Source organism: Apiospora aurea (genome assembly GCF_038362705.1).
Source record: "Apiospora aurea strain CBS 24483 chromosome Unknown utg000001l_segment0_segment0, whole genome shotgun sequence".
In the NCBI taxonomy this organism is placed as follows: Eukaryota; Fungi; Ascomycota; class Sordariomycetes; order Amphisphaeriales; family Apiosporaceae; genus Apiospora; species Apiospora aurea.
In genome coordinates, this window is record NW_027117388.1 from 7,305,926 (window position 1) to 7,328,883 (window position 22,958).

The 22,958-nt window shown below is 54.2% G+C and overlaps 12 protein-coding genes across 12 annotated transcripts; 6 read left to right on the forward strand and 6 right to left on the reverse strand.

Annotated features, from left to right (window-relative positions):
• Positions 1-654: 654 nt before the first annotated feature.
• Positions 655-1,182, reverse strand: PG986_002221 (uncharacterized protein; the record flags this gene model as incomplete). The annotated part of the gene is made up of 1 exon (XM_066838443.1): positions 655-1,182. The coding sequence occupies one exon, from the start codon at positions 1,180-1,182 to the stop codon at positions 655-657; it is 528 nt and encodes a 175-aa protein (XP_066707336.1).
• Positions 1,183-2,067: 885 nt separating this feature from the next.
• On the reverse strand, positions 2,068-3,030 carry PG986_002222 (uncharacterized protein; the record flags this gene model as incomplete). Its single annotated transcript, XM_066838444.1, has 4 exons — positions 2,068-2,653; positions 2,715-2,752; positions 2,822-2,868; positions 2,952-3,030. 4 exons carry the CDS (start codon positions 3,028-3,030, stop codon positions 2,068-2,070), a joined length of 750 nt encoding a protein of 249 aa, XP_066707337.1.
• Positions 3,031-3,466: 436 nt separating this feature from the next.
• On the reverse strand, positions 3,467-3,646 carry PG986_002223 (uncharacterized protein; the record flags this gene model as incomplete). The annotated part of the gene is made up of 1 exon (XM_066838445.1): positions 3,467-3,646. The coding sequence occupies one exon, from the start codon at positions 3,644-3,646 to the stop codon at positions 3,467-3,469; it is 180 nt and encodes a 59-aa protein (XP_066707338.1).
• A 1,093-nt stretch (positions 3,647-4,739) lies between these two features.
• PG986_002224 (uncharacterized protein) lies at positions 4,740-6,446 on the forward strand (the record flags this gene model as incomplete). Its single annotated transcript, XM_066838446.1, is given in 5 exon segments — positions 4,740-5,014; positions 5,071-5,370; positions 5,384-5,490; positions 5,522-5,805; positions 6,135-6,446. 5 exon segments carry the CDS (start codon positions 4,740-4,742, stop codon positions 6,444-6,446), a joined length of 1,278 nt encoding a protein of 425 aa, XP_066707339.1.
• A 913-nt stretch (positions 6,447-7,359) lies between these two features.
• On the forward strand, positions 7,360-7,665 carry PG986_002225 (uncharacterized protein; the record flags this gene model as incomplete). Its single annotated transcript, XM_066838447.1, has 1 exon — positions 7,360-7,665. The coding sequence occupies one exon, from the start codon at positions 7,360-7,362 to the stop codon at positions 7,663-7,665; it is 306 nt and encodes a 101-aa protein (XP_066707340.1).
• An 803-nt stretch (positions 7,666-8,468) lies between these two features.
• On the forward strand, positions 8,469-9,614 carry PG986_002226 (Mov34/MPN/PAD-1 family protein; the record flags this gene model as incomplete). The annotated part of the gene is made up of 3 exons (XM_066838448.1): positions 8,469-8,537; positions 8,611-8,864; positions 8,933-9,614. The coding sequence occupies 3 exons, from the start codon at positions 8,469-8,471 to the stop codon at positions 9,612-9,614; spliced, it is 1,005 nt and encodes a 334-aa protein (XP_066707341.1).
• An 803-nt stretch (positions 9,615-10,417) lies between these two features.
• PG986_002227 (uncharacterized protein) lies at positions 10,418-11,917 on the forward strand (the record flags this gene model as incomplete). The annotated part of the gene is made up of 1 exon (XM_066838449.1): positions 10,418-11,917. The coding sequence occupies one exon, from the start codon at positions 10,418-10,420 to the stop codon at positions 11,915-11,917; it is 1,500 nt and encodes a 499-aa protein (XP_066707342.1).
• Positions 11,918-13,272: 1,355 nt separating this feature from the next.
• Positions 13,273-13,677, forward strand: PG986_002228 (uncharacterized protein; the record flags this gene model as incomplete). Its single annotated transcript, XM_066838450.1, has 1 exon — positions 13,273-13,677. One exon carries the CDS (start codon positions 13,273-13,275, stop codon positions 13,675-13,677), a length of 405 nt encoding a protein of 134 aa, XP_066707343.1.
• Positions 13,678-15,746: 2,069 nt separating this feature from the next.
• On the forward strand, positions 15,747-16,575 carry PG986_002229 (uncharacterized protein; the record flags this gene model as incomplete). Its single annotated transcript, XM_066838451.1, has 2 exons — positions 15,747-16,047; positions 16,109-16,575. 2 exons carry the CDS (start codon positions 15,747-15,749, stop codon positions 16,573-16,575), a joined length of 768 nt encoding a protein of 255 aa, XP_066707344.1.
• A 1,345-nt stretch (positions 16,576-17,920) lies between these two features.
• Positions 17,921-18,314, reverse strand: PG986_002230 (uncharacterized protein; the record flags this gene model as incomplete). The annotated part of the gene is made up of 2 exons (XM_066838452.1): positions 17,921-18,062; positions 18,157-18,314. The coding sequence occupies 2 exons, from the start codon at positions 18,312-18,314 to the stop codon at positions 17,921-17,923; spliced, it is 300 nt and encodes a 99-aa protein (XP_066707345.1).
• A 712-nt stretch (positions 18,315-19,026) lies between these two features.
• On the reverse strand, positions 19,027-19,632 carry PG986_002231 (NUDIX hydrolase domain-like protein; the record flags this gene model as incomplete). Its single annotated transcript, XM_066838453.1, has 3 exons — positions 19,027-19,182; positions 19,250-19,455; positions 19,518-19,632. The coding sequence occupies 3 exons, from the start codon at positions 19,630-19,632 to the stop codon at positions 19,027-19,029; spliced, it is 477 nt and encodes a 158-aa protein (XP_066707346.1).
• Positions 19,633-19,931: 299 nt separating this feature from the next.
• PG986_002232 (uncharacterized protein) lies at positions 19,932-21,933 on the reverse strand (the record flags this gene model as incomplete). The annotated part of the gene is made up of 5 exons (XM_066838454.1): positions 19,932-20,246; positions 20,320-21,302; positions 21,362-21,458; positions 21,492-21,746; positions 21,817-21,933. The coding sequence occupies 5 exons, from the start codon at positions 21,931-21,933 to the stop codon at positions 19,932-19,934; spliced, it is 1,767 nt and encodes a 588-aa protein (XP_066707347.1).
• Positions 21,934-22,958: the final 1,025 nt, after the last annotated feature.

A 22,958-nucleotide genomic window follows, 5' to 3' on the forward strand; every position in this document is an offset into this window, starting at 1 on the left:
TGTTATTGCCGGCGCTCCCAAAGAGCCGAATGTGCTCGTGAAGTGACTCGGCGTAGAACTATTTCATCCATCACCCGTCCCGCTCTCCATCTCAACATTTCTCTTACAGATCATCCTCTCATCTTCACTGCCCATCAGTGTCTTTCTCACCAGATCATCATTTCAGACTGTGGCGCACCCAAGCTTGAGAAGTTGAAACATCATCTCCTATTTCGCTATCAACCAGGATCATCCCAACATCTCTATACAATATACATCCCTGTTTATCCTAACATATATAATTCGCTGTGGTTCAAGTCTCGTCATGAGGTACACGTCGGTAACTTTTACTTCGCTGCTCGTGGTCTCGTTAGCAAACCCGGTACCGCGCCCTGATAGTGCTGCCGAGCCAGCGGAAGAGGCCCAGGTCAAGGCAAGGCAAGGGCCTCCAGGTGGACCAGGGGGTTTTGGTCCTCCTGCCCCCGGTGGCTTTGGTCCTCCTGCCCCCGGTGGCTTTGGTCCTCCCGCCCCAGGTGGCTTCGGTGCTCCGGGTGGACCAGGTGGTTTTGGTGCCCCTGCCCCTGGTGGCGGCCCCCCCGGCCCCTGGTGGCTTTGGACCCCCTGGACCCGGCGGCTTCGGCCCCCCTGGACCGGGTGGACCACCCCGTAACAAGGCTAGACAAGCGCCTCCGCCTCCCCCAGCCGGTCCCCCGCCAGGCGCACCCCCTGGCGCACCACCCCCAGCACCTGGCCTTGCACCGCCTCCAGTCCCCGGCGTAGCACCTCCGCCTCCACCGGGAGCACCGGGTTTTGCGCCTGCACCTCCACCTGGAGCACCTGGCGCACCTGCACCACCGCCGGGCGCGCCACCCGCTCCCGGTCTTGTGCCCGCACCTGACCCAAACGCGCCGGCACCACCACCACCACCGGTGGGAGCACCCCCAGCTCCAGGTGTACCGGGCGCGCCCCCAGCGCCACCACCAGGTGTAGCACCTCCAGTGCCTGGTGTAGCACCTCCAGTACCCGGTGTTGCCCCTCCCGCACCCGGTATCGCACCCCCCATTCCCGGCGTAGCACCACCCCCACCCCCAATCGCAGTCCCCTTCGCCCCAGGCGTGGCGCCGCCCCCGCGCCCGTCCCCCTCGACACCAGCACGCCCCCCGAGCCCGTCGTGCAGGGCGCCGGCAACGACCCCGCCAACATGAACCAGCTGAACGGTGGCGTGCCCGTCAGCCGGGCCGAGGTCGGCACCGACACCGACAGCGGGGGCGGCGCGCGCCTCTACGGGCGCTCGTCCGCCTCCGCTTACACGACCGCCCTGGTCGTCGCTCTGGGGGCTGCGGCGTGGGTGTTGGCGTGTTAGTATGTTCTTGCGTAGCCCCCTGAGATTGGCTTATGATTGAGTTGGTTGGTGTGAGCCACGTACACGAGCAAGGGCTTGCCTTCCTTTTTTCCTTTTCTTTTCCTTTTCTTCTTTTCCTTTCCTACAAGCTACGAAACTGACGAGAACTTGATGATATGGGTAAGCGTCGTGTATTTGCTTTTTTTTTGTTCTTTCTTGCTTCTCTTCTTTATCACTCGCTATTCGTCGTTTGAAAAGCAGGCAAGGTGTTGTTAGGCTTATTGCATTCGCTTGAATGAAGCACAGCCGCTGGCGGAGATTCATTGCAAGATTTGGTTCAGTCAAGCAGCTTACCTGAAGGGGGTTTTCAAAAATGTCTCACATCTTTCGCTGAAGAGAATTCGTTTGTACACTCATATGTATACCATCATAGCTGTCGCTTACTCAATACACCAAAATGAACAACGCCTAGAGCGCGCTCGCTTCCATTTTGACCCCTAACCCCTATCTTGCTTGGCATCACATAGGCCATGGCTCATATCCGAACTGCTTTTACTTCCGATATCTGGAGCTATTAAGACCAGAATTGGATGACTATCACATTCACTAATGTCATATTCGAAATTGCGTTGACTTGATTTCTTCTCAGCTTTTACTACCTAAGTGGGTGCTTTGCTTGGATGACAGGATAAGCTTGCACCATCGTCCAATTCAGCTCCACTTTCCAACGTCCGAACAAGTAGCATCTAGAAAGCGTCTCTCTTGATGTGGGGCTCCATCTTCTGCAAGTACTTGAGATGGAGGTCCTTGTCGCCGGTAAGCTCCAGGATCTTCTCCCACTCGGCGCCGCCGATGCGCTTCCAGAAGACGAGGAAGCCGGTCCAGGCGAAGTCGACGAAGCCGATGTCCTTGCCCTCAAAGTAGGGGCCGTTCTCGGCCTGGGCTTTGAGCAGGGCCGAGACCTGCTTCAGCTTGCCGCTCTCCGCGAGCTTGGCCCAGGCGGCGTCGCGGTCGGCGTCGGTCAGCTCGTCGGGCCGCTTGCCAAGGCCCAGGGCCTCGGCGCGCGTCGTCTGCCAGTACTCGTAGCTGGCTTGGTTGAGGACGCGCTCGGGCAGGCGCGAGAAGTAGACGGGCCGCAGGTCGCCCATGACGCCCGGCAGCAGGTCCTTGGCCAGGCGATCAAAGGCCGGGGTCTCGATGCCCGCCAGCTTGGGCTCCGGGTACAGCTCCTCGAGCTTGTGGGCGATGGCGAGCGAGTCCGTCAGGTAGCTGCCATCGGGCAGGATGACGGTGGGGATGGTGTATGTGGTTTGGCCCTCGGGAAGCGTGACACTGGATGTTATGTTAGCGTTGCCATCAATCAGGAAGCGGGACACTCATGGAGGTGACTTACTGCTTCTCCAGGCGGGGCTTAATGTCCGGGTATTCGAGCTGCGAGAACGGTTGTCAGTCAGTAAATTGATCGCAATGAAGATCGAGAGAGGGATTGAGTGGACTTACCCATTCGGTCTTGTAGTCGACACCCTTGAAGTTGAGGTTCATGCGTGCTGTTGGCGAATGGTTAGTAACTCGGTACCTACCAGTCTCTGTCTCACAGGCGGGGGGGGTTCGGTTCGGGGGTTCAACTTACTCTTCCACGGATTCAAGCTCCATGTGGCGCAGCGGCCCTGACTCGGGAGGTCGAAGAGTGTAATCTGATTGGCGGCCATGGTTCTTGGTGGTGGATCACAATGCTGAGAAGGCAATGGTCGGTCGGCGAGGTAAGCAGGTAAGATCAGTCGGATCTGAGGTGTCGGGCGTGGAATTGAGCTGATTTGAATCGAATGTGTTTCCGAGACTGGTCGGTTTGGGAGGAACGTGGCATGGCATCATCGGGCCAATTAATACTTTCTCCTGCCACTTTGCTGACGAAAGGGCGCGGGGTCGACAAAGTGGAGCTGCAGAACAATTGCTTTGTAATGCCACCTCAACGGAAGGCAACAGCGCTGCAAGTCCACGGCATCAACAACGTCCAAGTATAACACAGGTCCTTGGGCAATTCGAATAACCCTAGCAGGCTTGCCTGTGCTGATTGGACAAGAACAATCGTCTTTGTCCGTCTTAATGCAGTTGACCTGGCTGGACGTCACAAACAAAGGCGGCGCTTTACGCGTGCTTGGCCAAAGCGGCTTGACGTAGCTGTTCCTCGCCCTCATCCACACCGTGTTGCGGCTCCGACCAGGCCACATCTGATGCTTCTAAAACATCAAGGAACACCAAGTTTTCGGGAAAAGACCATTTTTCGATGACGACGTACCGGTGCCCATCTTGCAGTCCGGCGTGCATCGAGGCTAGCAGTTTAGAGGGCTTCGTACACGACCCGGGCCTCAAGAGCATTGCCATGCATGATGTCTGCGCCGTGACGGGCGCCGAGGACCAATTTCAGATGCTATATATAAAACTAGTACAAGTGCTACAGATCTATGTCGCTTAATAGTAAAAAAAGCTATACATTACCAGGGCTGCATACTGTTGGCTTTTAGAACAGGCGAGCCTCGCTTAAGCGGATGAACCGATAACATCACATGGCGTAAGCTTTCCGTAGTCTCTCAGGAGGCTGTTGCATGTCCTGTTGTGCCGCCTCAGCTTGAACTAGTATAAAAGTTGAGAAGTAGATAAGATGGACAAAGAAAAGAAGAAGAAAGGCATCATATGCTTCCAGTCCCCAAAAGGGGATATGTGCCTAGATAAAGACATCCCACTTAACGCCAAACCACCTAATCGGGACCATTGAAATGTGCATTCCAATTGCTGCATCAGTAACATCGGAGGATGTAGCTCAGAAATGTCATCATACGAGACACCGGCATAGACAATCCCCTGGTGACTTGCCGTTTTCGTTGTCCTGGGCCGTAAATAAGCATAGCACTTAATAGGCTGGCGTACTTATTCCAGTTGACAGCATCCTACATCACGCATATACCAGAGAACGATTTACTCAGCACTGGTTGCTTTGCTTCCAGTTATCTCATTGCATACAGTTCTCCCAATACAATGGCACGATCTCCTTTTTTTCTCTCTCAAATCTCTACCAGTAATATATATCTATATTTAAGGGAGGGGGCTCTGTACTTTTTATGAGTCAAAGGTTCTGCGAGCATATTGTCCTACAAACAAACCAAGGGTGTTGGTGTCCGGGTAAATAAACGAGGCTGAGCGCCTGATGACAAAATGGTAGGTACAACTGCGTCATTGCGCTTGCTGCGTGTCCATTGGCAGGGAAGTAGGTCTAGTGGTCAAGACGGCAAATAGGGCTGGATGAAGTTTTTGAACTGAGGAAGCAGCGACTGCCAAACAACGGTGTGCAATCCATCCACTTTCACCCGTTTCTCGCCACATACTTGTACAAAATCTTGTGGTTGTACAGGGAGAACCTGCAATGGACCCAGAAAGTGCCAATGCGGAGATCGAAACCTGGCTAGGCGCCGGGCTGATGGTGCCGTCGCGCATAATGGAAAGACTGGATGCCGCGGCCGCCGACGGCCACCCCTTGGACAACGAGGAGCAATCGCAACTGCAGCAGACTTTCTCCGCCATGGAAGCGCAGACCCTGTCCCTCGCTGCGCTCTTGAGACACCTGCAGACCAGGGTGGGCTTCCCGGGACTCTCGCGCCAGAGCGAAGAGACGGCGGAAATCCTCTTCCGCTGCCTCTGGTATCTCAGCACCATTCCCTTCCCCTCAGCAGCACCCGAAACCAAGGTCCCGCCAGGCCTGACCCTCACGCAAACGACCCGTGCGCTCGCTTGGTTCCTCCCCGGCCGCCGCATCATCATAACGAGGGGGAACAACCTCTCGCGCTCGCGCACACGGAGGCCTACCACCGCCGCCTCCTCTTCCAGAGCCTCGCGACCGCGACACTCGGGGTTCCGGCCGTGGAGCTTGGATCAGACGCGGCGCTGGACCGGGCGGCCCGCAACGTGATCGAGGACCTCAACCCTTACCAGAACTGGCCCGTCATCAACCACGACGGCGACGGCGACGAGATCTTCCACGATTTGCTCGAGGTGATGTACGCCACGCAGCCGGGGGGGCATCTGGCTCGCACCGGTGGACATGGACGGGTTCCGATGGGTCGCCAAAGGGGGTCGTCGCGCAGTTGCCTTCATCCTCGTCGTCATCCACCAACGTGGTGAACAATCTTCCCTCCCTTTACTCGCTAGCCATTCCCAAGGCGCGGCTTGTGGCCATTATAAGGTTGGCGCTGGCGGCTTCGTTTTTGGTGGAAGAATACGAAGAGGACACAGACATAGACCGAGATGAAGATGAAGAATATATGGACGTGGACGAAGATGGAGAAGATTACCAGCCCAAGCCGGTAGCGCAGTTGAAGCTTTCCGAAGTGGACGACGCTGCTGTTGAGCGTGCAGCTGCCCCTTTCTGTGAACAGGACGAGGGGACGGGGTTAGTTTCGTGGCCGATGTTCGATGATGCACTGAGGGAGAATGTAAGTTGACAAGAATCTGCTCAAAGACGTTAGCCACTGATATTGCAATATAGCCTGAGTTAGTCTACCCGCTTAACAGGGTATTTTCTCGTGCTCTCTTGGAAGAGCCATAACAGACAGCTGTTTGAAGCAAATACTCATGTCACGCGAAGACTCGGATGAAGGCCGATTTGGTCCGGCCCATTTACACTTTCCGTACTCATGAGTGCAACAGCCCGCGACGCAAAGGTCATGGCCACAACATAAAGAGGAGTTATTTATGTCTCTCAGTATATCCTATATTAGATCTATATCTACCTCCTCTATACTCTTTGTCACTCTACCAGCAGTCTTCCTCGGGAAGTTCTGCGAGCGAGGCCAAGATGGCCCACTGCCTACGTCGTCTACGCTCCTCCGCCAGCTCCCGCAAGTCGCCCGACCGCGGCGCCTGGCAGGCGGAGGTCTCCAATGGCTCTAGATCGAGGAGGTGCTTACCCAGCGGATGTGCCGCCTCGTCCCGCTTCCGCGCGAGGCAGTTTTCGCGGGCGAAGAGGTCCACGAGCCTTTTTGCATCGCTGCTGTCGAAGGGAGGGCAGGGAGGAACCGACTGCCACGGGTTATGGCACAGCCCCATCAGAATACGGAGGGCCCTGCTGGTCTAAAGTTGGGAAAGGAAAGTTCCGGTCCGGTTTACTGTTTGTTTACGAGAATACTTGGGCTCTTGGATGTTAAGTTTCTATGGCTATTAGGAGAAGGGGGAATCCTAGGTTTGGGTTGGCGCGAGTCTATTTATCCTTAACCGGACAATGAGCGACTGCTAGGGCGTGAATGCCTTTGTTTGCTCGTTGTGGGCGGGTGCTAATCTTAGGGATCAAAGACTCTAGGGCGTGATAGGGGACATGAAAGCCCTTGTCCAACCTACAATGCGATAGCCGAGATCGGAATCGCTCTGGAACACTCTTAATGCATGGTTTGTCAAGAGATTGGTCATTGATCCTTCTATTGTGCTTTGGGGGTGGCGTCATGTATTGATTTCGCTCACGAAGTCAATTTTTGGACACCAATGAGTTCGATAGGAATTTGTATTTTCTATCTTCGAGAAGCTCCAATCTTGTCTCACAGTACAATAAACCAGAGGCGGCGAACTCAAGCAGCAGGGAGCTAGGAGAAGCGCAAGTCCCAATATCGAAGGCCATTGCAACCTGGACTATCAGTATGATAATTGATGGTCATCTGAAGCACTGGTACAGCTCTTGTATACAAACTAAGTACCTGGATGGCCAAAACTTCCGACTGCAATGATATGGAAGCGAGATACACAATATGGATGTACTGACTTGACCATATCGACTGGACCTAAACACTTAGAAGGGAATTTGATGCACACTGCTTCCTGGTAGCTTTTGGCATCACTTTGATCAACACCCCCTAAGTATTGTCTTCACCTGAACGTTTTATTGACGCCCTTCCTTACCTCCACTCGTCGAACACCAACACTATCATCCATCTCAACCTTCGACTTCCTTGTCATATCGCACAAGTTGCTTCCTGATATTCATAGACAGTGACCCGACGATGCCCGCGATCTGGTCGCCATCCCCAAGCGACGGGCGGCTCTATACGCCCCCGGACGACTTCGAACCGACCCCCGCCATCGGTCTGGCAATTGTGGCCCTGGCTCCCTTCCTTTGGGCAGCATTTGCCTTCGTGGCCCTCTGGCGCATAGCTATATGGCAGCCACGTCGCGGCACCGAAAACGGCCATGTGGTGCCGCCGGCCGCTGCTCCCGGAAACCGGCATGCTGTTACAACCCCCATTGCTGCTGCGGCTACTACTACCTACGGTACCACCACCACCACCACCACAACAAAAGCAGAATGACCGTCACACCCGTCGCTGCAGTATCCACAAGCTCCCGGTCCCGAAGGGCGGAGAGAGATCGGACACGCGACACTCTGGTCGACCTGGGTGGCTTGCTTGGGGGAGATGCAGATATGTAGACATCGATTGCCTGTATGGATAGTTGGAGTATCACAATCTAGGTTTGAAGGCCTCGGTGGGGATTTTTGAATCAACTGCTATTTGGCAACCCGAATCTGGACATAATAACGTATGTGGATGAGTAGGCCGCCGGAGACAAGAATCATCAGTGGATGGGCAAGTACTGTAGGAGAAAAGGCTGGATCTGGCCGTAGCACGCAGTAACTGCAGGTCAGTGTTCTGTAAAAGGACGCAGTTCATTGTGGCTTGGCAGTGTGGCAGTGTGGCAGTGTGGCAGTGTGGCAGTGTGGCAGTGTGGCAGTGTGGCAGTGTGGCAGTGTGGCAGTGTGGCAGTGTGGAGGGGCTAGCTCCGAGCTCCATGCAAGGCTGCAATTGCGTCACGTGTCGGACCGAGCTCCTGCTCTTGCTCTCTTTCTCTTGGCTGAGTAAGGCGGGTCGCGCAAGGCAGCTGGAGCTGGCGTACTTGGAGCTTAGGTTAGGTGCCGTGCAATCAGTCAATCAGTCCCTCAACATTGGCGGGCTGGGGACCATCATCACCGACATCACCACCTTTCCACCTGCGCATCATCTTGTCTGCGCAACCTCGCGAACGCATCCTTTGCATTATTGAAGCATTTCACGACCACCGTATCCTCATCCGGCATCTTTGATTTTCCTCTCGTGCCATTTCCACATCCCTCATCATGGACCGGATAAACCGAATGCTGGCGGGAGCTGGCGGCATGGGTGGCCTTGGTGCTGCACCCGGTGCTGTATGTGTTATCTTCAACGCAGTCGCGACTCGCTTTTGGACCGACACGTAGCTAATCATGACCTCCCTTCCAGGATAATGCCAACCTCATCGATAACTCCGAGACCGTCTACATTTCCTCCCTCGCCCTGCTGAAGATGTTGCGACACGGCCGAGCTGGTGTGCCCATGGAGGTCATGGGTCTGATGTTGGGTGAATTCGTCGATGACTTCACCGTCCGCGTGGTGGATGTCTTCGCCATGCCGCAAAGTGGTACCGGTGTCAGTGTCGAGGCCGTCGACCCTGTATTCCAGCAGAAGATGATGGACATGTTGACGCAAACAGGACGGTACGCTTGGACTTACTCGATCCCGCCCAAACACTCACTGCACAATACTAACGTACCTGTTTCTCCAGGCCCGAGTCCGTAGTCGGCTGGTATCACTCACATCCCGGTTTCGGCTGCTGGCTGTCGTCCGTCGATATCAACACCCAGCAATCCTTCGAACAACTCACACCCCGCGCCGTTGCCGTCGTTGTCGATCCCATCCAGTCCGTCAAGGGCAAGGTCGTCATCGACGCCTTCCGCTTGATCAACCCCCAGTCTCTGATGCTCGGACAGGAGCCGAGACAGAGCACGTCTAACCTGGGCCACCTGAACAAGCCCTCTATTCAAGCTCTTATTCATGGCCTGAACAGACACTACTACTCGATCGGCATCAACTACCGCAAGACGGCGCTGGAGGAGAACATGCTGATGAACCTGCACAAGCACGTGTGGACCGAGGCGTTAGAGATGGAGGACTTCCGACACGAGGGCGAGCGCAACAAGGAGCACTTCCAGCGTCTGGTCACGCTGGCCGACGGCTACGAGAAGCGCGTCAAGGAGGAGACCGAGTTGTCCAAGGACCAACTCAAGACGCGATACGTGGGCAAGCTCGACCCGAAGAAGCACTTGGAAGACGTGGGCCAGCAGCTCATCGAGGACAACATCGTCTCCGTATCACGACAGATGATTGACAAGGAGGCCACCATGCCCAAGAAGGACACAGTGGCCAACGGCCAGTCGAATGGAGACCACATGGACGTGGAAGACTAGGGTGTTTTACACGCATTAGGACTGCTTGGCCCCATCCAAGACGTTAACCTTACTGCAGTAACATCCTCCTCTGTATAATAGGCGTTTGGTAGGCTCATGCGACCCGGTAGAGGGGCTATGGTAAAATACGGCTTGCTTTCTACGTACTCATTCCTCTGCCCCCTCTTCGTTCCGCTTGATGTGTTATGCAATTTTTGTGAATTAATCGTCCTTTCTAGTTGAGTAAGTTGCGATGCTAGTCGGCCACACTGGCAAGTACTGAGCTGCTTTGTGTAGGCTTTGACAATAACCCCCAACCAGATAATGGAAACCTGGAACTCTTTAACTCGAAGGTTCCGCCCTTGTCATGAACCTTTTACCTCAGTGGCAACCTGGTTCAGTTGCGAGCCATTGTTGAGTCTAAAGCACCCCTTTGTCGACAAAGAGTGTATCTCCGATCAAAGGTATTGTGCGCCAGCTATATAGTTTGCGCCAGGCTCCAAGTCGTCACCGGCATATGCCCATTCTCTTTATACGCCATAATTTCTCTGTTTATAATCAGATTTCAAATACGAACCGGACTCAAAGACTGCTGTCGGACATCTCATTTACTCTCTCTAGTACTTGACACGTTCCGATACACAGTCCATTCATACCAACTTACTCAATCTACATCGAGCAAACCAACTCAAAGCCAAGGGGGCAAGATGATGGCCTGCCTGGGAAAATGCTTCGGTAAGTCGCCGGACAAGCCAATCCCGTTCTCGTCGAAATCCCACCCTGGCGCAGAGCGCCTGAACCAGCGGCTCCGGGCCAATCTCAACATGCCTCCCTCACCAACGGCTGCTCGCGCGTCCAGGAGCAGCACCTCGGCGGACAAGCCGCTGCCTCCCATCCCAGAACAGCGAGGTGGCGCCGGCACAGACGATATCGAGCTTCGACAACAGCGAAGACCTGAGGACCGCAACCGCATCTCGAGCACCCGTCGTAGCAACACCGCCGCCACCACCACCACCAGGAACAGCAGACAGACCAACAACCGAGGGCCACACCCCATCGCGCTGCCCTGGGAGACGTCCCGCCTCGCCAAGCACGAGCTGGCCGACATGTACAACGAGGTCCACCGCACCATGGGCCACATCCCCTACGTCGTCTCCGGAGTCGGCGCCCTGATCGACCACGGCTTCACCGGCCGCACCGCGAACAAGGTCACCATCATTGTGCCCGAGGATTCTAGGGGTGTCATCCGCGCCTGGGCCGCGGCCTCAGGGAGCCACGATGTCGGCGCGGGCTCGGATTCGGTCGCTATCCGCATGCCCAAGGACGGCAGCCTGCGCCGCGTGCGCGTTCGCTGGGTCAGTACGGCGGCCTTTGGGGATCTGGAGATTGTCGGGTCTTCTTCTTCGAACGCCCGTGTGTTGGGGCTCGCGTCCCAGATCGACCAGATCTCGACGGCGTGGCTGCAGTACCGCGAGCGCCTCGCGGCGCCCGGGCTGACGACGCAGAAAGAGCGCGAGCGGCTCGAGCGGGAGCTCCAGACCATGGTGGGCGACATCTTCTGGTGCCTCCGCCGCGCGGCCGAGACCCGCACCACGCTGAAGCCGGAGTACCTCAGGCTGTTCCTCAGCGAGAAGGTCTGGACCCCCTTCACCCACGCCCACGACGACGCCCGCGTCGAGGCGCAGCGCGCGGGAATCGACGTCGCGGCCGTGCTGGCGGGCCACCGGCAGCGCGGCGAGGTCCGCGCGCACGACGAGCTGCTGAGGCAGTACGGGATCGAGGATGCGGGGCTGATGGGCGGCGGGGCCGGAGGTGGGATTATTGAGGAGCAGCCGGGGCCGTTTGAGGGCATGCGCGGGCTCGGGCGCGAGAATCGCAAGGATAATGGGCTGTTGAGCGTGTACACCGTCGCGACGACCGTCTGCTCAGAGGCGGCGGCGTCGTCGGCGGCGCTGTCGAACGCGCCGCCGCCGCCTATGCCGCCGCCCAAGGCTGTGCCTGCGTCGTCGAAGAGGCAGAACGTTAGGGAGTTGCCGGCGCCGTCGTCGAGGCTTAGGAATGGTCCATCTGCGGGCAAGAGGGAGGAACTGGCGCGGCTACGTAGCAGTCCTGGGCCGGGGCGGATGTCGGTGGAGGAGCGAGGAGGAGGAGGATCGAGCAGCAGACGTGGTGAACTTGGGCGAAGTTTGACGACGACTGGGACGGGGTCATCGGCGACGAGGAAACCGGAGAAGGAGGTGAAGCCCGGGAGGCAGAGTCAGCACCAGGCGAGGCATTCGGTGGAGATGGTGTCGGGACGGGGTACTCCTGAGCACTGGCTGTGAGGTGAAGTTTCGGAATCTTAGACAGCTCGTTGCTTCGGTAAACGGTGAGTCGTGTTTTCTTGAGACTATATGATTCCTTCTCCTTGAGTTGGTTTGCCGGCGACGTACGAGATCAGGGGTAGTGGGTGGTAACTAATAATGGTAAGTCGATATATATTTGGTGAACGTTATACCTTTTTGGTTTATTGCTTGATGCTCTGTTGCAAATCTGGCTGATCAATGTGTCATTGAAGCGCTTCAATACTCGATAGGATACTGTTAAGGCTCCTAAGGCTCAACCATGCTGTACGTAGGTAGTATAGAAAAGTGAGCAAGCAGTCTCAGTCTCATTTCTCTCTCGGTACTACGACACCCTATTTCCCCCAGCATTCTCTCCATCACTGTTCATCAGTAGTAATAATCAGCACATAGATGCATGTTGATGTCTTAGATTTAGCATTGTTTCTCTTGAACTTACATTGCCCAGACAACAATATCCGCCGAATACTTGCGCCCATCGACCATAAGCCTGTGTTCCTAGCCAGAGGCAACTCAAACGCGTCCCATATGATATCTTGTATTTGCAGTGTGTTTCAGCATCAATAACACACAGTTCTGTTATCAGTTGACTGTCAAGGGAAGTAGTTACTTACCCCGCGCCTTATCGGCCACATAGTCAGGTTCAGTACTCTGTTCGCGCCTGGGGAAGGTGACGAGTCGGTCGCTAAGCAGCCAACCCCAGATAGAACACTCTGCAAGGGCGTAATGGCCTTAATAGGAAAGTGTGACTAGCCAAAGGTCACATTATTCGGCTGCTGGGGGTGCACGCTTCACTACTTGCTTTTTGCCACTACCACTACCTTGTCTCACCTCTATGACTCTGGAAAATTCTCTTCGTTTTCATAACCTGGCAACCGATCCTGTGTATCTAGGTTACCTCAACACACGCACACACACACACAGCTCTCTTCAGCACTTCGACAGGATCTTCTTTGGGGAATTCAACCTTCTGTTTCGGACAAGTTGATTCGTGTAACGCAACAGTACGTCGCTGATCTTTGTATTCTCACTTCAACCTAATGACGACATAGGAATAGAAGAACTCATAACAATCATATAGATACGCTGCCCTCTCCAGTGTTTCGCCAGTATCGTCTTTGGAGACGTCGATCTTCTGTTTCGGATCGGGCTTACTCGTACACCACAACAGTATGTCACTCACCTTTATCTTCTCACTTTAACCGTATACCAACATAGGAACATGATAACTCACAACCAAACAGACCAACAGCCAATTGTTGGAAGTTGTTCGCTTCGATCCCATATTTTCCCATCTCAACGTCGGAGCAAGTGCCCAGCAACTTCACGATACAATCATGGAATCTTCCTCTACCAAGGATATCAAGGAGAATGAGGAGAGAATGCTCCGAATTGGCGAGACCGTGACCACCTTGCCGAACATCTTCTTCACGCAGCCGGAGCAGGGCCGCGATAGCTTCTGCGGCTACGGCAAGATCCCCGTCTCCAGCAAGGACCTCACCGATCCCAAGACTCGCCTCAGCAAGATGCCCGTCCTGAACGAGGACATCAAGCGAGTCTGCCTCGCCGCCCTCCCCCTGACCCGTGGCGACAAGAACAAGGAAGACGGCAAGGTCCGCCACCGCTTTGTCATCCTGCTCGAGACCGTCGCAGGCAACTGCCTGTCCGTCGAGCTGAAGCAGGCCGACGGCAACGGCAACACCGTCGTCATGGTCCGTCCCTGCGCGATCGAGCTCGTCTAGAACCCGAGCTCCCGCGAGTACGACCATGTCCGTGGCTATGCCTTCAGCAAGGTGGCCGACATGACCATGGGCCTCACTCTTGACAGCTTCTTCTGCCGTGTCGACGGCTTCGGCTTGTCCCGTTACAGGCTTTGTGACCCTCGTACCAATAACCTCGGCGATGATGAATATGTCGCTGTCAAGAACAATGCCGCCGCCAAGGATCTTCGCGGTGTGTTTTTTTGATATCATTTCTTCTGTTGGGCTTTTGTCCAAAGCCACCCTCCCACCCAAGTCGTCGATGCACTTAGTCCAATTGCCGTAGATGTCATTTCACTGGACCAAAACACGTGATGGAACTAACCTGGCTTTCTATACAGGTCATCGCTTTTGGGTTTGGTCTGTCTTGCGAATCCTCGAGCCCGAGCTGCCCGACTTCATCCCGTACTTCAACGACAGTCCTCTGACGGAGCTCAAGGGACTGAACCTGTCGCAAGCCCGGGCAGGCTGGGTCCAACCCGGAATCTTCTTGTCCAAGAAGAAGAAGGAGGACATGGCTCGCCGCTCTGACGGCAAATCCTCGTCGGCTGGTAGCGATGCTGGTGGTGCTGATGCTGCCGGTCGCTCTGGTGCTTCCGGTCCTCCTGGTGCTGCTCGTCCCTTTGGTACTGCCGGTCCTTTTGCTACTTTCGGTTCCGCTGGTTCTGCCCGTCTCGCTGGTGGTGTTGGCTCTGTTGGTTCTGTCGGTGCTGCTGTTGCTGGTGTCTCCGAGACCCAGACCCCGCACGGAAGCCTGAAGCGCGGCACAACCTCGTCGACCACCAACCCTGGTCCAACCCGTGCCTCGGACTTTCAGCAGGAGCGCACACAGTCGTGGGTTTCCGCCGCTCGCAGCGGCGTCCTTGCCGAGAGTTGGGGTCCCTCGCCCTCCACCAACGGGGCCAGCGGTTCCGCCTTCGAGGCCTCAGCCGCGCATGCCCGTGGTCGCTCTCCTGCCGTTGATAAGCAGGGGGCTGGTGGCGCCAGCACCGATGATGATGGCCAGGAGGACGCCAACCCTCCCTGGCTGCGACAAGATGAGGATGTGGATGATTTCTCGCGATCCACGGAGCCCTTTGGCAGCAACGTTGGTGTTGAGAATCCTTTGGAGGAGGCTGGTAATTGGATCCATACAGTCCACCCTGGCGTCACTGTTGACGCAATACTTGATCTTGTGTTGGTTGATGGAGCAAACTTTGCTTTTAATAGATAGCTGTACGTACAGCAAGCTAGATTGTTCTGGTAGTTTGTCTACTCTGCCTATTTAGGAGTTGATTGTATACTGGCATCTTCCGGCAGCCTTTGTTCCCTTGATGTAGTCAGTTGTGATTGCGAGGAGCAAAGAAGGCATTTGCATGCAGCAGCAGCCATTGTTGTTTCTATAGCCATTTACTAGTAGTGGCTTTGATTGATATTGAGGATGTATGTTCAATTGTGAAATGCCCTAGGCCTATACTGCCATTTTGCAAAGGTTCCATCGTATACAGATGAGTCTAGACAATGGTGGTCTGCCCATGAAGGGATACCGGAAGGATTTCATTCTATCCCTATATTAATATATCCCCCACCGCATCGAATTTCGTCCAAATTCCATACAGGCCTTATTCGAATACAATTATTATAGGCATCAATCTACGCTGAAAGTGCCTAAGGAGTGAGTAGATCGTGGCTGGTTCTTCCTAAAAGCCGTGTTTACTATTATGCCCGACATCGTATCGATCAATCTGAAAGTGCCTAAGGCGTGTATGCATCGTGGCTATTTCTTCACAGATGCTGTGTATGCCACTATGCTCAGCAATGCATTGACGACTGTGAATGTAATAGGAGTATTCAAGATCGAAACATATGTTGCCAAAGAACATTGTATTCAATGGATCTGGGCTATTCTGTTTCCTATATAATCCTCTCTACGTGAACTGCTTCAACCTTTTTTCCTACTACTTCCCTCAACATCCTGCCACCAAAGTCAGTCGTCAACACCGACACAATTTGGTGGCATACCTTCATACGGCAACACACTCCCATCGTCATACTTTCTTTACTAAGTCAAGATGGCATCTGGCCAGAACTCCGATGGACGGAACATTGTTCCTGGAACAGCTCCCAACCCCGACCACAGCCTGCGCGTCAAGAACGCAGAGCGCGAGGCCATATTTGCTCGGATTGCTACACCCTTGCCCCACGGAGCTGCTGAACGTGCTGCTGCCATCACCGCCAAGTGCCAAGATATCGATGCTATGGTAGCTGAGATCGCTGAACGCGAGAAGATGACTCGCGAGCAGATCCTTTCGCACATCAAGAACCAGTCAGGCTTCACCATGATGCATGTCGCTGCGGAGCATGGTAGAGATGGTAAGCACAATTCCAACATTTAATCCTCACTTTCATTAGATGCCAGAACTAACTAAACCAGAGATGATTGATTACCTCTACCGCCCCGGCATGTACATCGACCAACCCGCCATGCGAACCGTGATGCCCCTGGCTCGCAACACCACGCTCGACCGTCCCATCCACATTGCGGCCCGCAGCGACGGCATCGAGTTCATCCGCGCACTCGTGGACAAGGGAGTCAGTATCGACTCCGGCGGCGTCTTTGGTTCCACTGCCCTACACATAGCGGTTAGATCGCGCCATCGGCAGCTGGTGGCGAACTTGGTTGGCCTGGGTGCCAACCTCAACATGCAGAATATGAGCGGCCAGACCGCTCTTCACATCGCTGTCCAGAATGTCGATCTGGACATGGCTCGCTTCCTCTTGGATAAGGGCGCAGACGCTGGAATTCGCAACGCCGGTGATCTGACCCCAGGTGTTGTGGCACGCGAGCACCCGGACAAGTCAATCCACTTGCTGTTCATTGCTCGAGGATTGCCATGCTAAGCGAATCCTAAAACTCAACTCCCAACTTAATTGCTAGCATATATAGGAATCTCATCTGTGCTCGTAGAGCGGAGGGATGAAACTCGGTTTACTTCCTATATATGAGACACCTGAAACCCCACACTCTTGATACTTCCTTGTTATTCATGTTTTCTACAATAACTTTTATGCTATGCAGTTAGAAATAATTAACCAGGATGGTTCATCATTACACCGCGGCTGAACAGCGACCGATCCGCACTTACAAACGGCAAAGCTGGCGGGCAAGGGCCTTAGAGAAGGACAAGAAACCTGCGCTACTGAGGGTAGTTGTCTCATCCTATCGGTATTTCTCCGGGTACAGTCCGATACGGTGTAAGCACATGTTGAGACGTCAATGATACCTATAACTAATAACGATACAGTACTTGAATCTCTTGCCAGGCCATACCTGCGTTGCATGAGATGAAAGATGAAAAGGGGATAGGTAGGCCAGCACTTTATAACCTTTGAACTTGGAACATCTAATCTAACGTAACTAGTGTAGGCGACCTTCTCATAGTATACATGATTCCTTCGGCTGGAATCTTGCTCCTTCGCTCTCCTGCTATTCATAGCAACATAGACGATATATACGCGGCTTTTGCTACATAGGTAAACATGTCTATTCATCCCGTCATCAACCGGCCGTCTCGAGTTTATACATCGTCTGATATCTAACAAAACAACCTGCAGTATATCCACTTAAGTGCCTACAGTAAACTTCGTTGCCTTGGATAGTGTTCTCTTTTATAAAGAACAAAAACAGCTTGAATACACCCTTCATGTCTATGTGGAACCTTTCTTGTCACATTCTCAAGCACTACCAGTAGGCCTCAGAGGCTGTGGCCCTTTCTGGAGGACTAAGCAAATATTTACTTAGGATCCTGCCCACGGACGCCTCCCAACTTGGTTGCGCAGAAACACAATCGGACAGCAACTAGGTACCTGTTGTACAAGGGGGCGATGCGCTTGGCCCTGCTCATGTCACGAAACACCACACTTGGATCGACCGATCCACATCGCAGTCCGCAACGACTGTGTTGCATTCGTTCGCTCCCTTGTCTCCTGTGGTGTCGGTATTGACATGATGGGAGTGTTCCGATACACGGCACTACGCTCTGCTGTCCTGGCCCGCCACCATGAACTGATCATCGACCTGCAGAGCACGAGCGGCCCAGAACGTCGATCTCAACTGGATGCCGGTATCTAGCCTTCGGAGCCTATGCTCACTCTGGAGCTCCATTTATCGTCCCGGAACAACATGCCACCCCCGTCACCTGGGGTCTTCATCCCGCCTGAACTGTCGCTCTGCGCCCTCAAGGATTTAGGATGTTGGCGCCCCTTGTTTCACGGTTTCCTCGGGCTCTTCATACTGGACTCTGGAGAAGAGGCTCGACAAGTCTGAAGACCCCTTGCCGCCCTGTTCCAGGAGCTCAAAGACGAAGAAGACGGAGTGCCCAGCACGTCTTGAGAATGAACAAGCACAAGAACAACGATGTCAAGGCATTCCGTCAGCCAAACCTCTCGGAAGCAATACGCCGTGGAAAGAAAGATGCATACCTTTTCGTCCCCGAAAAACTCGTCTTGCCTTGAGAAAGTCGTCTAGCATCTCCAAGACCATCAAGAGTAGCGCCGACAGTTTGAGCCATATCTAAGCGAGCCGACGGACCGTCGATGCTTTCCATTGCGCTCCTGGGGACGGAGGAGAAGGCCGCCATATTGTTCTTTTTGGACCACAAGAACTAGGAGTTGGATGAGGAGTTGGCTGGATCGTACTATGTCGCTGTGATTCCACACACCCTTTGCTTTCATCAGCATCCATACATTTTCGAGATAACATAACACAGGGGGCAATTCCGGAAGGAACGCTCTTTTCCTTTCTCGATAAATCGCGTTGGGGCATTGCGACAATATCATCTTTCATGCGTACGGCATTCATGTCTGACTGAACTGACCAGCCCATTTTGACCCCGACTCGTCTGGAAGTTCACTTATCGAGCCATCATAGCCCGCGACATCTTCTTTGTATTTCTGTTTTTCTTTTTTGGAGCTGAGCGTCTACAAGCGACCATACGAGTCTGTGCTTTGGACGACCCACGGTATTGAGGTGAGGATCCAGCGAAATTAGAGCGCGCAAAAGCGCTAGGCGGGAAATAATAAGGTATCGGGGATAGTCGCACTTGGTTTGAGACATGACGGTGTCATCGTTTCTCCTCTTGAAGCATGCCCCGACTTCGCTCCTGGTGTCGGTCGCAGCTTCTATTAACTCATAGTATCTATTAATATAACACCGGGAATCGGTAGAATAGAACCAAGAACTATTTTAAAAACTTGTACATGTATGTGACAGTGAACGCTATGTATAAATCTACGCTGCGCCAGAGGAGTCTATGGACATAACAGCACTCGCTACATATGCACTCGCCTTCTTCAGATCTCTGGGCTCTGCTGAATGAGATGCATCATGGGCAGAAACAGCTTCTTTTCCGCATACGGGCCCTCCGTAGCCCCCTGATGCTCGCCCCAGCTCTTCAGCTCATCCCAGCCGATCCAGTGCCACGACTCGCACTTTTCTGGCTCCAAGACCTAGAATCCATGTTAGCATCCTCGTTCACATGATTTCAAAGAGGTAGGTAGTTGCAGTAATTCATACCTTAGGCTCCTTGGTAGTATCCTTCCTCTCGCACAGCACGAAGAGGGTGATGTAGTGCTTGCCCAAGTCCTCAAAGACATCGTCAGTCACCGTAACCAGCTTGAGCGCCCTGGCCTCGAGCCCCGTCTCCTCCAGTGTCTCGCGCTCGGCGCAGGCGAAGTAGGTCTCGCCGAACTCGAGATGACCTCCCGGAAGGGCCCAGCTGCCTGGAGAATTGACGGTCAGTCACAGAGTGCGCGAACTGACCAGAAAGAGTGGTGTCACTTACCACTTCCGTGGCTGCCCATGCGTTTGCCCACGATGACCTCGCCTTTCTCGTTGCGGACGATGGCGGCCACGCCCACGCGCGGGTGCGGCAGCTCCTGAGTCGGTTGGGTGGGCATGATTGGGTGCTTGGTGACGTTGGATTTGGGTTGGGGCTAGGGAGCACTAAAAACCGGGCAGTGTGTTGCACAACTGGGATGAAGGAAAAAAAACCCGCACAGTTGTCGTCTTTCTCGGTCGGAAGATTGATACTGTGAAATAGCAAGATTTCATCTCATGGCAATGCGTAGAGGAAGGAGAAGGATGACATGGGATGATGCCCTTTTTTCAAGATAGAATAGGCCGACTTGGGCCACAACCAAGGCTGATTGATTTTCCTTACTTGAATGCTTGCGCCTCATCCGCGCCCCTCCCCCTGCTAAGATTTCGGTGGGCCCGCTGAGCAATCAACATCTTGGACAGCCACACTCTCGTCTACTCCGAACCCGGCTACGGCATCCCATTTCGCTCGATAGTGACTCACTGTCTGACGGGCTGCCAGATTGTTCTTGACAAATGCATCAAGAGCCCGAGCTGGAAAAACGACATGGAGCAGGAAATACACAAACCCGCTGGCGACGAAACCATATACAAAACTGAGGTCGTAGAGGTTGGTAGCTCCGACGGGTACGGTAATGTCCGGGTTGACTGCGGATATAAAGCCAGGCAGAAGTGGTACACAGCCGACAAAGAACTGTGCCATTGTTTATCAGCCAAGGGTAGAGCGAGACAGCCAGGCAGCCAGGCAGAGACAGCGAGCGGCTCACCGCAACAATAGAACGCCAGTTGACGCCTGCAGTATACCAATAGATGCCCTTACTACCGCCGATATACAAGTCATCCACATTGATCTTTCTCCTGTTCACGACTAGATAGCTCGAGACCATCATACCCACCATGGGCCCCAGGAACACCGAGTACGACGACAGCACCGTCAGGAATATCGTCGAGGTGTTAGCCAGCTGCCACGGGCTGGCCACCACACTGAGCAGCATGGTGAGGTAGGCCCCCCGCCGGATGTCCATGTAGCGCGGGAACGTAGCCGCCAGGTCAAAGCCACCGCTCAGTGCATTGCCCGGCACGTTGATGCCGATCTGCGAAACGACCAGCCCCATGGCCGCGAAACAACAGGCCGCACGGGTGCCGCATGAGTTTGGGCTTTCGGCAATTAGCCGGGACAGCAGCGCGGGCGGGTTCCAGACAGCCTCGCCGCCGAACCGGTTCTGAGTCGCGGCCGTGACCAGGATGCCGATGACGCTCGACATGACGCTGAAGATGGGGAAGTTGACGGCCTGGCTCACAATGGCATGGCGCGGACGAGCGGCGAAGCGCGCATAATCGTTCTGGTCGAGTATGCCCGCCGAGATGGCGCCAATGGTCGTCGTCACGATGCCGTACACGATGAGCCACCCGACTCTGGTGGTCCCGGCGGGAGGCGCGGCGCTGTTGCTGATGGTGTCGCCGAACCCCTCGGGGCCCATGGTGGCCAGGGCCCAGATCAGCAGGGCGAGGAAGCAGACGATGGTGACGGTGCTGGCGAAGTAGAAAAACGGGGCGAGCTTGTGCGGGCGTATCCAGGCGAAGGGGTCGCTGATGAGCATGAAGACGACGTAGCCCACAAAGTAGGCCGAGGTCGTGCCGGTACTCTCCGCCAGAGTGTTGGGGATGTGCTGGTCTAGATCGGGATCCCAGGACTGCAGGATCACGTAGACGCACTCGCCGCCGATCCAGGCTGTGAAGCCATACCAGACTGGCGTTATGTGAGAGATAGGTATTGATATTGACTAGCCCATGGAGTAGTATACTCACCTAGGGATAAGAAGATGCGGTTCCAGATGGCGAACTGAGACCCCCACATGCCCCAGACCATACGGCTCACGACAGGGAAGCCCACTAAGAGCCATCGCTGTCAATATTTGGAGTGGATCGGAAGAGGGACACATTGAACATGAACAAGCGCGGACTGACAGTTGTAATAGGCGCCTGGCAGTGAATTGAGAACGCAGAAGAAAGCCGACAAGAGGTTGCCGATGACGATAGAGATGATGGCTTGCCACCAGGTCAATCCCAACGGGATCAGCGCGCTACCAGTCAGGTAGGTGGAGATATTGATGTTGGTCAGGAGCCACGAGTTGCTGAAAGTCGAGAACACCCATGTTCGGCGTTGGGCCTCGATGGGGCGGATGTCGTTGTTCTGGGTGCATTGCATCGGTCAGCGGCGTACTCGTACCACGTGGGTTGGGGGGGGCTGGGCTCTCCCTCACAATCCATCGCGATAAGACGTTTGATGAGGACTGCGGCACCTCGAGTCTTTTGAGCCAAGATGTTGCCGACTCGGATACAAATAGTTTGGGTGTGAAACGCCACGCGTAGGAAGGCATGGTGTTAGCCACGTTGGGACTGACAAAAGGGCTTTGGCCTTTCCGTCTAGGTTTGAGCAGGAGGTTGGGTAGCATATGCTTACTCTACTTTGACTACCGTATCGCCCCGTATCTCTCTGTACTGTTAAGCATCGGCCGCCACGTTGTACGATACGGCTGCATGTAGTTGGCGTTCAGCTCATGCACACCCCGCTTCTGAAGCAGTAGCGAGCCGGCAAAAGCAAAACAACCCCTGCATCTGCGTTAATGCTTTGGGGAAGTTTCTTCCTTTACGCAAACCAACCTCTCGCCGGCGTCAAACGGACTGAAATAGATGATAGCGTAGCATTTGTCATAGACACGCTCTCAAATGATACCATGCAAAGTATATAATACCCGGAACTCCAATTGGGTCTCAAATAAAGGGCTGAGTTTGCTTGCACGAACAGTTTCTCCAGCGCCTTTCCCCCGTCCTTCCTTTGTCAAAATACTGCTGTTCTTTTCCATCATGCGCTCAACATACATGCAAAGTCTCTACCGTTACTACTTGTTTACACGAGGTGTATCTTTCCAGGCCGCAGCTCCCCGCGCCTAATGATGTCCCCAAATTGGTACGCCCGAAGAAAGCCTGTAGCTGAAGATGATTGTTTTCGTATGGCTGCATATGCAACGCGAATTAAAGCGTCTAATGCTGACACTGTAGCTCATAGATGCAGCTTTCAGCCCAGTGGGGGGAGCCTTGCTTCGCCACCAGAGACGTGGTTCTACGGCGAAAGTGGCATACTGTTGCTATTAATTTGGGCACCCGCTTTCCTCCCACCTTGATGGAAACAGGCTCTGCTGTTTGTTCATCTCACTATCTGCGCGAAGTTGAATTTCTTTTTTTTTTTTTCTTTTTTGTTCTTTTGCTTTTCGACTCATACCAACGAAGTTATTCCTGTCCAGGGAGATAATGTGCTCTCACGATGCACACTGAACCCGAGAAGAGCGGCACAGAGTGGGCGCCTGCATTGTGGAAAAATGTTCCCTGGACCGCGATTTTCAGC